Source organism: Phalaenopsis equestris, unplaced genomic scaffold, assembly GCF_001263595.1.
Source record: "Phalaenopsis equestris unplaced genomic scaffold, ASM126359v1 Scaffold232941, whole genome shotgun sequence".
Taxonomy (NCBI): Eukaryota; Viridiplantae; Streptophyta; class Magnoliopsida; order Asparagales; family Orchidaceae; genus Phalaenopsis; species Phalaenopsis equestris.
The window spans coordinates 122,579-134,838 of NW_018250899.1; the positions used below are offsets into that span (position 1 = coordinate 122,579).

The 12,260-nt window shown below is 29.6% G+C and overlaps 1 protein-coding gene across 1 annotated transcript in view; it reads right to left on the bottom strand.

Annotated features, from left to right (window-relative positions):
- The window catches only part of LOC110038473 (TBC1 domain family member 15-like), an 89,549-nt gene that overhangs the window by 58,247 nt on the left and 19,042 nt on the right, over window positions 1–12,260 (bottom strand). Inside the window, exons 3-6 of the mRNA XM_020743325.1 lie at window positions 4,655–4,730; window positions 4,406–4,513; window positions 3,497–3,581; window positions 3,026–3,080 (exon numbers count right to left, since the gene is read on the bottom strand). Of these exons, the coding sequence (XP_020598984.1) occupies window positions 3,026–3,080; window positions 3,497–3,581; window positions 4,406–4,513; window positions 4,655–4,730 (324 nt within the window). The remainder of the gene's footprint in view (window positions 1–3,025; window positions 3,081–3,496; window positions 3,582–4,405; window positions 4,514–4,654; window positions 4,731–12,260) is intronic.

Here is a 12,260-nt window from a genome sequence, read left to right on the forward strand (position 1 = left end):
TATAAGAGTTTTGGCTATCCCTATGGGATCGATACTTAGAACTCTATTAGAACTCTATATTACTTAAAACGATACATATATTTGCGTAGTACCCCTAGTGTTAAATCCATTTTATCAACTTTATATAATATTTAATTTTGTAATTATTTAATCTTGCACACTAGCCGCTTAATATAAATTGGGTCAAGTTTTTTGTCATCTTTGAGAACTTAAATAATTGTGTAATTGCAGGTCGGGTCAAACATGTCCCAAATTTTGCAACCCTCAAATTTCAACAGAATCAATTTTATAAAATTTTATGCGTCAAATCGATCAATTCGATATATAATACTATAGATAAATTATGAATAGATTAAAAGATTTAAAAATTGAAAATAATAAGTTTAATTAAATTTAATTAAGCCTCCATAATCCCCTCATTGTTTCCCACCGACCTAACCAATGCGATATAAGTGTCAAATAGGGTAATTCTCTTCAGAATTCTCGAACTTCTCTCCTAACTCCTAGTTTCATCCCACATTACTCCCTTTGGGAGTTCGATTGGCTTGTCTGGAGGATCCCGCGAGCCTGGGGGCTTTCTCCGCCCGGCTACTTTCGCACGGCACAAACAGAGAAGGTCGTGTCACAACCGAGATCTGCAAGCAACGAATCCAAGCTTTAGTACAAAATCAGTAAATGCATAACTAATTTTAGCGACATTTGAGACTTTCATTTCCTTCCTTCGTACTTCCATTTTTTGTTTAACCACATTTCGTATTTCCTTCGTACATCGAACTAGTGTCGGAAGTGTCGTAAGTGGTTTGCGAGCTTCCGTATGGGCTTTAGCACAAAATCAACGGAGGAGAAGGGAAGATTGAGAAACTAAGAAGAAGAGGAAAAAGTATTGGCAGCTTCGAAGAAAGGTTGGGTAGTCGAGAAGCTGGATAAGGTACATTTAAGCTAATCATTAATGTTTTCAGTTAAATTACCTTATGAGGAAAGATATCTTGAACTTTGAAGTTATTTACAGATTTCAGGTTGTTTGCCCGAAATGATGAGTTCAAGGCAAACGTGTAAAATCTAGTCAAAGGAAGGCTTCGTAAATTTTAAATAAATAATCTTATGTTAATTCAAGAAGAATAAATCCATTAACAAAAATTACTAAAATTTGATAATTTATTTTTTTTATAGGTTATTGAGATCAACATAAAAAGTTACCAAAAATTAAGAATCTAGCATGGCAACCGATGTGGGTAATCATATTTGTAAATTTCAGTAATCTTCTTTATTTCAAAATAAATATATGACTTCATGTATATTCCAGTTTAGTTAAATTTTTCATTTTATTAGACATGACAGTTATTGATGAAAGATATCTATGAGATACATGATATGAATGATAGACATGATATGCAAGAAAAATAAAATAGGAAAGATATGCATGATATAAAAAATATACATAAGATAAGAGATATGCATGATATTAAAGATATTCAGGATATGAGATATATATGATAATTAGTTGCACAACAGAGTATGCTTGTTAGTAGATGCATGAAGATGTCTCAAAAGAATCTATGCTATGAAAAATAAAATAGCTTATATAAGAATGTTTGTATGCTCATGTTCAGACAGGGGGTTCAACCCATAATAGTATAGGCAGGGGACGCCAGTGTGTCTGCGCACGTAGAGTTTTTCTACCACCTAGATAATTGTGATGGTTAGATCACTAACTGTTATGCTGACGGAATAATATCGAACAAGGATGAGTGGACTAAAGCTTACCTCCTCAGATAATTGTGATGTTTACATTTCTAACCGTTGTGTCGACGAGATAATATATATCAGAAGGCGGGTAAGGGTCTTTCAACCCTTCACAATTGTAATGTTTATATCACTAACCACTATGTCGACAGGATAATATCGGTCAAAAATGTATTAGGTTCTGTTGACGGTAATCCTATAGAAACGGACGTGTATGTAAAGAGTATAAAGTAAAAGTAAATATAAGAAAATGCTTACAGAAGATTTAATTATTTTTCATTTAGAAAAAGTTATTAAGAGATGCATTAACATATATAAATTTCTTATACAAATATGAAAGACTAGTATATTATAAGATTTCTTATAGATAAATGAAAATCAACATGTATATGAAATTTTTTTCCTTGTGTTACTGTAGTTTATAAATGTGATTACTCACGGATTATCTTCATATAACTTATTATGTTGTTTTAATATTTTTTAGGTTTTAAGCTTTTGAATAAAATAAAAAAAGTATCAAATGAGTATAAGAGGTGAGAACAACAATCACAAATGTACATATTTCTACTTGTTAATTTTAATAGTTTTATTTAGTGGCTCTTTCATTAATTTTATTTAAATATTAAACTGTTAGTAATAGAAATAGAATGACAGAGAATTGATTTCCACAATTCGACGGTTCGTTCCTATCTTCATTAATTCCAAGCTCCGGATAGGATCATGACAGTCCAATTCACGGTACTGTAGCATTTTGTAGCACGAGTCACAAAAATGCCCAATGGGAAGCCCAACAGGAAGCCCCTGCATCACCGAACCTTCAATTATTTACATATGAAAATATGTATTTCGCTATTTAGAAGTAAAAAATGGTAGTATATTTTTTACGTCTTTTGAAAGATTTGGTTGGTATAATGAAAAAAATAAAGTTCAGGTGTTAGATATGTAAATACATAGGAATTAGGTGGTATGTATGTAAATGACCCAAAAATGGAAGAAGTGCAAATTACAAGAAATGTAAGCAGTGTAAATTACAAGAAAGAAAAGCTGCTCAAATCCTTCCAAGTTATCTTGTGCTGAATGAGATAACGCATGAGATAACATAACTTGGCCTTTCTTAGTACAAGCATTTGTTCTCTCAAGAACAAAGAAGAGAAACTATATGTGGCTTCATTAAAATTTCTGCAAATAACGTAATATGTTTATAAAAACTAAATCAAATGATGAATTTTCTACAAAAGCAAGGAAATTCACAAAAAATAATAAACATGTATTGAAAGAACACCTGAAGAGGGTCCCGGAGATCATTCACAAGAAAGATATTCAGATTATCTGCAGACCTGCCAAAAAATGGTTAGATCTAACAAGTACAAATCTTAAAAGTAAAAGAGAAACGCAAACAAATTCTAGAGTTGCAAACACAACTCACAATAACTTATGTGAGCTGCATCAAGTTTAGAGAAATAATAATTTCAAAGATAAATCGTGGAAAATGTTTCTCATATTCAATAAAAAGGTAAAAGATGAACTAATAAGAGCATGATATAATGAAAAAGGTTAGTAAAAAATGTATAAATGATAAAATATTTAAAGGTCGTGGAAAATTTTACATAAAATAGGCTTAAAACCCCATGCAATTGAGAATGAGGATTCTAAAAATAACCAGAAAAGAGTTGAAAAAAATACTTATCCAAGTTAAAGCAAACTAAAAACAATGACTCTACTGTTAGTAAAAGCATAATCAAACAAAACTAACCTTGCAATAACCACATGTTGCTTAAGGATTGCAAGAAATTCCCGAACACCCCCACTGTAGAAATAAAGTGGGGGATATGCAAGTCCTACAAAAAGCTTTCAAATATAAGATCCATGTTCAATTTTTTTTTTTTTAAACGAAACAAAACATGGAATTGAAGTAAAGGAAGAATCCAGTAACGTGAATGATACATAATCATGACCATTTCAAAAATCAGATACAACAACTCACAAATCACCAAAAAAAGATGCTGGAATCTTAAAAACAGAAACCAGCTCTAGCTAATCCAATAGACAAACTAAAAAAATTTAAGGCCAAGGCTTTGTCTAAGAAGAAATTTATCTCCGCTGCAATGATTTACTAGTAAGTGGTAATTACGAAAAATGAATTGGACAAACTTACATTGATTCCCAGGAGTTATAGAAAGGCGTATAAATTAATGTCAATTGAAAATTACATCGTAACTTTCCTTTTTTTATGAGAAAAAAACAGCAATTTACACAAAAATAAACAAAATATCACTTAAAAGTTCTCACGATAGATCACCCAAAGTTCCCAAATTAATTCCAGTGCATGCTTTTCAACAAACAGATAGGTCAAAAATCTTTCAAATTCCAAGATTTCTAATTTTAAGCATTCATGCACATTGATATGCAAACTTAAAAGGGCTTGAAAGTCTAAACCAAGTCCTCGGTTGGTACATCAATAAGGAGCCAATATATAGTTTCAAATTTCTCAAAGTTGTGAAAATCTCCATGCAACAAATGTAAAGATTTCATAAATCGCAATAGCTTATGCGTTCTTCTCTGTATCACTTACTGCTACATCAAAATCAGTGATTTAGCAAAAGAAAAAAAAATAAAAAGGGGGCCAGAAAAAGATTTAAAGACATAATGAAGTTGAACATGCCTGATGATAGAACAATAATTAGATATTGCCAACCAAGAGGAGGTGTATGTCTATGAACAGAATGTACATCACTAAAAGGTAAATATTTGATGGCGTACAATTGTCTATCTGCATAGTAATATGGAAAATTATTAGTCCAAAAAAATCTTTGCAGAGTGTAAAATATGGTCAAATTTATCAAAATTAGACAAGATAAAACAAAAAAGAAATGGTTAATGTTGAGACTTTTGTCGCTATAAAAAAGCACACCTTCTGTAAATGTTGAATTTGACAATTCCCCTATAGAGTCTCCTTTAAAAGGAATATCAATGTAAGGTACCCAGCACTGTGAATAGACCAGCACCAAATTCAGGATCCAGTGACAAATAAAGCAGGCACATTGCAAATCTGGAAAAAAAATTGCTATCTTTCCATTTTTTTTCTAAATTTAATTAGCAGCAATTCTGCCATACTCTGATCCCTTTTAGCCTTTAGACTTCCAAAATATAATATTTCCACCATTAAGAATAAGTACTCATTAAACCAGGTTAGATGGTGCTGATATTTATTAAGAAAGGTGGCTTGCAATACATTGCTGCAAGTATTTCTGATTCCTTGAAATAAATAAAATCACCAAAGCTATAAAAAGAAGATACAAGAAAGCCAATTTAGCATTTTTTACTAAATATTTGTAACGTATTTAGCGCAACCGCATCGCTCAAAAGAAGAAACAAAGCATTGGGATTTATTTCCTTACATATTCATGAAATATTCCCTTGATACAATGAATTATGCAACAAAATTATTTTGGCATGAAATAAGGCATTGGGATCCGCATTGTATGAATATGAAAAGAGGATTCTCAATTTATGTGTAAAAAAACAAACAAATTTCAATTCATGTGCAGAATCAGGTGGATTTAAGAGAGGATTCCAAATTTCTAAGCAGGTGCATGCCTGCATAAAAATAGGTTTCTCTCATATTTATTATGAGAGCATGTGAGCGGCTTGAAAAAATTAATAAGGTAAATCAACTTTGTGTTCTCCTTGGGATATCTAATAGCTAAAGAATTTTAGCTAGCAGGAGTGGCGAGAGATGATGTTTTGGCAGGCATCATGCTGGAGGCTGATATTTTGGTACAGTATAAACTTATAAGTGAGAACCTTAGAGCTGCTTTTTGTTTAGACTTGCGATATAAATCATTTATGGCTCCTTAATGGATTAGATCCTAGCCTCTCCCATAAAGATAAGCTTCATTAAGTCGAACCACATAAATTTTAACTTCTCTCGAAGTGCTTGACCTCTTCAATTTCGTTTTGCTTCTCATCTTATTTCATTCTTAGTTGTACGTTTGCATTGATTATACATTTTATTTTGATAAACTAGTACTATAATTTATTGTGGAGTATGGAGGCATGTAATTTAATGGCTCAAAGAAGTTTAACCTTAGGATAACCAAAATCCACGAACTTCTTACTCAACACGGGATTGTTAAAACGCTCATGACACAATTGGATATGCTTGTGATGATGAAATAAAGAAAACAAAACAATGACTGATGAAAACTCTCTCAATGATTTTCGGAGAGGTTAGGGCTTAAGTATGAGTCTTTATACAAAGACCAAAGGCATTTCAAAAATTTGCACCTATTAAAAAAAATGAGGACCAAGCTCTTAAGTAGGAGTCTTTATACACAGACCAAAGGAGTTTTTAATGATGAAGGTCAGGCTTTGTTATTATTGATGATGAGGACCAAGCTCTTAAAAAAAGATCACAACTATGTTGAATGAAAGAGAATAATTAACTTTAATATGTTAAAAATATTCTTATTTCAAACTATGCTATTTTTTAAGTTTGAGGGTGTAGATGAAGAAATGCAAGTTGAGGAATTGGTTAACGGAAACCTTTAAAAAACAAGCCTGTCTCAGATTAGAATATCAGTTTATCAGGAAATGAAAAATAACTTATTTATGCTATAGAAAGAAAGGGACATCAAGAGATAGTATCATGCTTTGAAGAGGAAAGAGCAATAGGCAAATAACAACCACAACAAAAACAAGTTGGCAGACGCTAATATAGCCACACATTTGACAAATATAGATCATGGTGATGATTCTTTTAGTTGTTGCAGGACTTGGATGCGATGATCATTTAGTTCTTGACATGGCTATTACAATCATGTGTTTTTATAAAGAGATGACCTTCATTTATGTGTTATGCTCTATTAGTTATATTTGCATGAGAAACAATGATGCATATAAAACTTAAAAGTTTTGACATTATACGTTCGAGAACAAATGATTGTGTGACTAGGACATTTGCAGGGGTTAGGTGTATGCCATATTTAATACATAACTTCATATATTTGAATGTTACAATGTACTTATTTTTTAACTAATAAGCTTAAGGTTCATGGGCTTTCATATCAAGAAATAAGTTGGATTATGTTTCAGAAGTTGCAACTTCAAATGAAATGCTTCATTTTTTTTTCTTTATCCATTTTAAACATCGTGTTTTAGGGAACATAAAATGTTAAAGTTTTTTTGATGCATGAAAGATTTGGAACAAAGCCGAGCACATGTCAGATGAATAAGAGAATCAATCTTGTTTTGCATCATCTATCATAGTATTATGAAATGGCATTACATTATTCAGGGTAGAGAAATAACAATTTTGGAGATACAAAAGCTCAATGACAAGTGCATGTTTAATACTGGTGGGCCCATCTTGATTTGCACATATGCCTTGAGGTCTCACAGAAGTATTTGGTTCAACTGGAATCTAGGTTAGTTCAGATCTTGCAATGCTCCAACCATTGGATTTGAAAGCTTAGAATGTTCAATTTGAGCAAATGCGCATTCAAAATTCCATATTTATAAGTCGACAATTTCTAGGGAATTGTTTATATATGAATTAGGCTTTTCTTCGTTCTCACTGATTATATCATAAGTGTTCATATTTTTATTGTCCAAATTTATTTCCTGCATAATTCTCGTGTTAGTATATCAGCAAGAGTAATTTTATTTCTTTCAATGTATTCTAAATCAAAAGTATATGCAGAAAACCACATCTGTCAAAAAAATAATCTTTTATTTGACAAATAATCTATTATTTTTTCTTTGATAAAAGAAATGGCAATTTTATTGTCTATTCTAATTAAAAAAGTTCCGTTTAAAAAAATTTCAAATTTTTAAAAGATTTTCTTTATTACTAATAATTTTTTTTAGTTAATATGATAGTTTTATTCAGTGGTAGTATGGGTTCCCGAACTATATCCACATAATAGTTTTGTATTATTGTGACGGGCTTTTAAGATGGCTCCCCAAGCGATTTCACAACTGTCAGTTTCAATGATTAGATAATCTCCCGGCATAGGTAGATGTAGTTTTGGAAGTTTTTACATATCTCTTTAATTTCACATAAAATTTTTTCCTTGTTTATCCCAATTCCAAGATATATTTTTTTCGTAATTTTTTCAGTAATGGGGCTCCTAATTCTACAAGTTTTTTTATAAAGGCTTCAACATGATTAATACATCATAAAAATTGTTGCAAGTCTTTTTAATTATTTATGTGTTTAAAATGATCTATTTTTATTAAAATATGTTCCTAAAGTTCTATGGCACCTTTATCTATGATGAGTCCTAAGAATTCGATAATCTTAGTTAGGAAAACAGCTTTTTTCATAATGTCATTCCATGTTTTTTAGCTTTTTGTGAAAATAAAGTTAAGTGTTTTATATGTTCGGTTATAGTTTAACTAAATATCAAGATATTGTCTACATATATATGACAAAATTGTGATAATTCACTAAAATATTATCCATTCTTCTTTGAAATATTTGCGGAGCATTTTTCAATCCGAAGGGTCTAACATCCCATTGGTAATGTTATTGCGGAGTACTAAAGACAGTAAATTTTCTACTATTTTGATGCATCATAATTTTTCAAAATCCAGATTTACAATCTAAATTAGAGAACCATTTGGTTGTTTTAATATTGTTGATTAATAATTCGTTAGGAGGTAAAAAATATCCATCAGATTTAGTGTTATCATTAAGTTTTTCTATAATTAATTACTAACCTTGTTTTTCCTCTAATCTACTTAGCAAGATTTCTAACGAAGAAGTTTGGTTACTGTGCGGACTATTACTAGCCCCGATTAGTTTAAGATTTAATAATTCTTGTATTTGAATTTGGAATTCTTTTTTATCTTCTTGAGTATATTTCATAGGGTGAACCCTTATAATATTTTTGTCCGAGATAATCTTGGTAAATATATGGTGATTTTAATGTTTGTAGATTTATTGGTACTAAATTTTGATCAATATGTGATCGATGAGATCCAGTATCTAATAAAATATTGCATTTTTTTCTGGAGAGATATAATAACCGGTTACTAATAATTGATTATTGTTGTATTTTTTTATACTTAGAGATGGTCTAAGAAAAATAGATCAACTTGTATTTGTATCTAGAGAATGACTTGGTTGTATTGAGAGGAATTATCATTTTCTATAAAAATTAATTTTGGATGCCTCTAGCTTCCATAATTTTTATTGTCGAAATCAAAGAAAAGATTTGAAGAGGGTGGTGTAATCTCAATTTCATTAATTTCTTCTGGTTGAATTGTTTGACCTATATGAGAAAATAGAGGGTCTAAGTGAATTGGATATGTATTTGATTTAGCTACAGTATTGTGTTGATTAATATATGCGTATGCGGTCTAATGAGTAATGTTGTAAACAGCACTGCCTTCTCTTAATTTTACCGTATCTAATTTGTATCTTAGCGTAAGGGATCTATCTAAAAGTCGATCAATGATATTAACTGCATAATTAAAATGTAAGTTAAACATTAGAGTTTGATAGCACAAGTTTCCTTGTATGACTCCTAGTAAGGCAACTTTTTTAGATGTATAATTCTGTCATCACATATCCATATAGTTATAGGACTATCAATTCCTTTTCGAAAGTATGCCTTAATTAAGATTTGAATCCCTCCAAAGAATATATGTTTATATTTTTCATGGTTTATTATTCATTCTAAATCTTGTCTTTTTAGTTGTTGGTTATATAAAGGTATAGGGGTTCTTCTTTTTGTATTTGTTATATCAATGGGATGTTCTCCCTGACAAATGGTATGTATGCTTTTCTTCCAAAGAAGTGTAGGCATATCTTCAAAAGTGAGGTCAACAATATCAAAAAAGTTTTTATTCCAAGGGATATTTTTTTCTTATTTTGTTAAAAAAGTTTTTTATTCCAAGGGATATTTTTTTCTTATTTTGTTTTTAGCTTATTCGGATAATGTAATATGTATTTCATATTCAATAGAGTTATCATTAATTATATCTGATTCAAAATTGTTTTCCATTAATCAGAATATAAGTATTATTTTATTTCATTAGCTGAATAACTTATATTTATTAGGTTTTCTTCAGTATCTGATAATTCATATAGCTCTTCATTATTATCTATATCAGAAAGGTTGAAGATTGGTTCAAAATCGTTTTCATTTACAACTACCACAGATTTTATATGGTTTACCTTTGTTCTTTGAAGACATTTGTTTGCATAGTGTCCTTATTTACAGATCCAAAATTTATTAATTCTTACTCTTTTAGTATTTGTATTATTTTTTTTTTCTAAAAGTTCTTTTATTAGGATTAAAGTGTTTTATGTATTTTCTTAAAGAATTTCTTCTAATTTTTTTAGATAAATTACAGTTGGCATGAGAGGAGGAACCACATTGCTGAGCAACTAAATCAGATTTCTCACAACATAATTGTTTATATTGTTATTTTGTTTGTGAAAATCAAGGTGCTAACATGCTTCAGCTAATTTTTCTAAGGCATATGTGTAAGGCTTCCTAGTGTTATATCATTTGGGTGTACTTTAACAAATTCTTGTCACCATAAAATATTGTATGATTCAGATAATTTATAAAAAAAATGTCCAAATATAAGATTTTGTGATCTGATAAGATGTCGTAAAAGAACTCCTGATAATCACCACTATATTCATGTAGGTAACAAAGATTGCAAATGCTTAGTGCTGTTATATTTTGTTTAGCGAGGTCTGATTGATATTTTTGTTTTTCTGTTTCGATAGTATATTTAATTTTATATCTTATGAATTCAATCTTTATAAAGTCGTTATAGATACTCGGCCATCTGTCAAGTGTATTCATAATTCTTTCTCCTAAATTAGTATTTTTTATTAAATTTTAATCCAATAAATTATTTTTTTGTTATTCCAGTAAGTGTGTTTTCTATGAATCCATAGGCGTCTTCAACTTTTAAATTATAATTACATATGGCGAGATTATTTTCTATTACCCACTTATCAGTTATTTCATTAATATTTTTAAAATAATCAATATTTAGATAAATATCGTGCCCGCTTACGGGTTCAGGTATATTATTTTGAATTTTTGTTCCTGTTTTATCTGGTCTAAACGTAGGGATACGTTTAATACTTGGTGGTAAATATCAAAGATAAAAATTAATATTCCGGCTTGTATTAGCTAAATTTATATTTGAGGTAGAAGGAAGTCCTATAGATCGATCATTAGATGGAGTAGTGTCAACTGAAGGGTAGTTAACAGGATGATTCATAAACTGGTGTTCTGTTAGAACATTAATTAAATCTTTTATTTCATTTTCAGAGGAGATGGATCATTTATTGTAATCACTTCTTTATACGTATAGCTCCTTGTATATTTCCTTGAGAGTTATATTTATTTTGATTTGTCCATCTTAAAATTTCTAGATTTGATTAGAATTTTTTTAAGTTACAACATTCAAAGAGAATTGTTGCAGTAGCTATGTTGCTATTAAGAACTTTTTGATTTTGAATTATTCTTAAACCTAATTCATGAATATTAGAATTTCTTTCGGTGTTTGCCAATTTTTTATATCTAGATTAAATTATATTCTTAAAGAGTTTATTTTTTTCTAATTGGTATTGGTTTAATTCCATAGATTAACATGTTCATTAGATATAGTTTCGGATAAATTATATTCTTAAAGAGTTTATTTTTTTCTAATTGGTATTGGTTTAATTCCATAGATTAGCATGTTCGTTAGATATAGTTTCAGATTACAATCCTAATTCAAATTGTTGCTTTAAATCATATAGCTTAATACAATCCATTCATTAGAGTTTTCTAATGGAGATTTGATATGAAAAATTTATTCTTTCTGAAATACTTATAATTGTTTATTTTTTATTATTTGAAGTAGTTCGTAAATTCTATCAAATTCTTATTCAAGATAAAATCTATTCAACATCGAAATTATTGGCTATACTTTCTCTAAGTTCATCTAAAATTTATTCTTTCTGAAATACTTCTAATTGTTTAATTTTTATATTTATTTGAAGTAGTTTGCAAATTCTAATATTAGGATAGGATCTTGGAATATAGGCACTCTCAATGGTAAATTAATGGAATTAGTTGATATTATGATTCATAGGAAAATTAATATCTTATGTATTCAAGAAACTAAATCGGTTGGAGAAAAGGCTAAGGAGATTGATAATTTAGGTTTTAAACTTTGGTATTCTGGTAAGAGTCGCACTAGAAATGGTGTAGGTGTAATTATAGATAAGAGTTTGAAAGATAATGTTGTAAAAATTAATAGAGTTGGTGATAGAATTATATCCCTTAAGATTATCATTGATACTAAGATTTTTAATATTATAAGTGTTTATGCTCCTCAAGTAGGTTTAGATACAGAGTCTAAAGATAAATTTTAGAATGATTTAGAAGACTTAATACAAATGATACCTCTTGAAGAAAGAATTTTTATTGGAGGAGATTTAAATGGACATGTCGGTAGAGTGGTAGAAGATTTCAGAAATATTCATGGTGGCTACG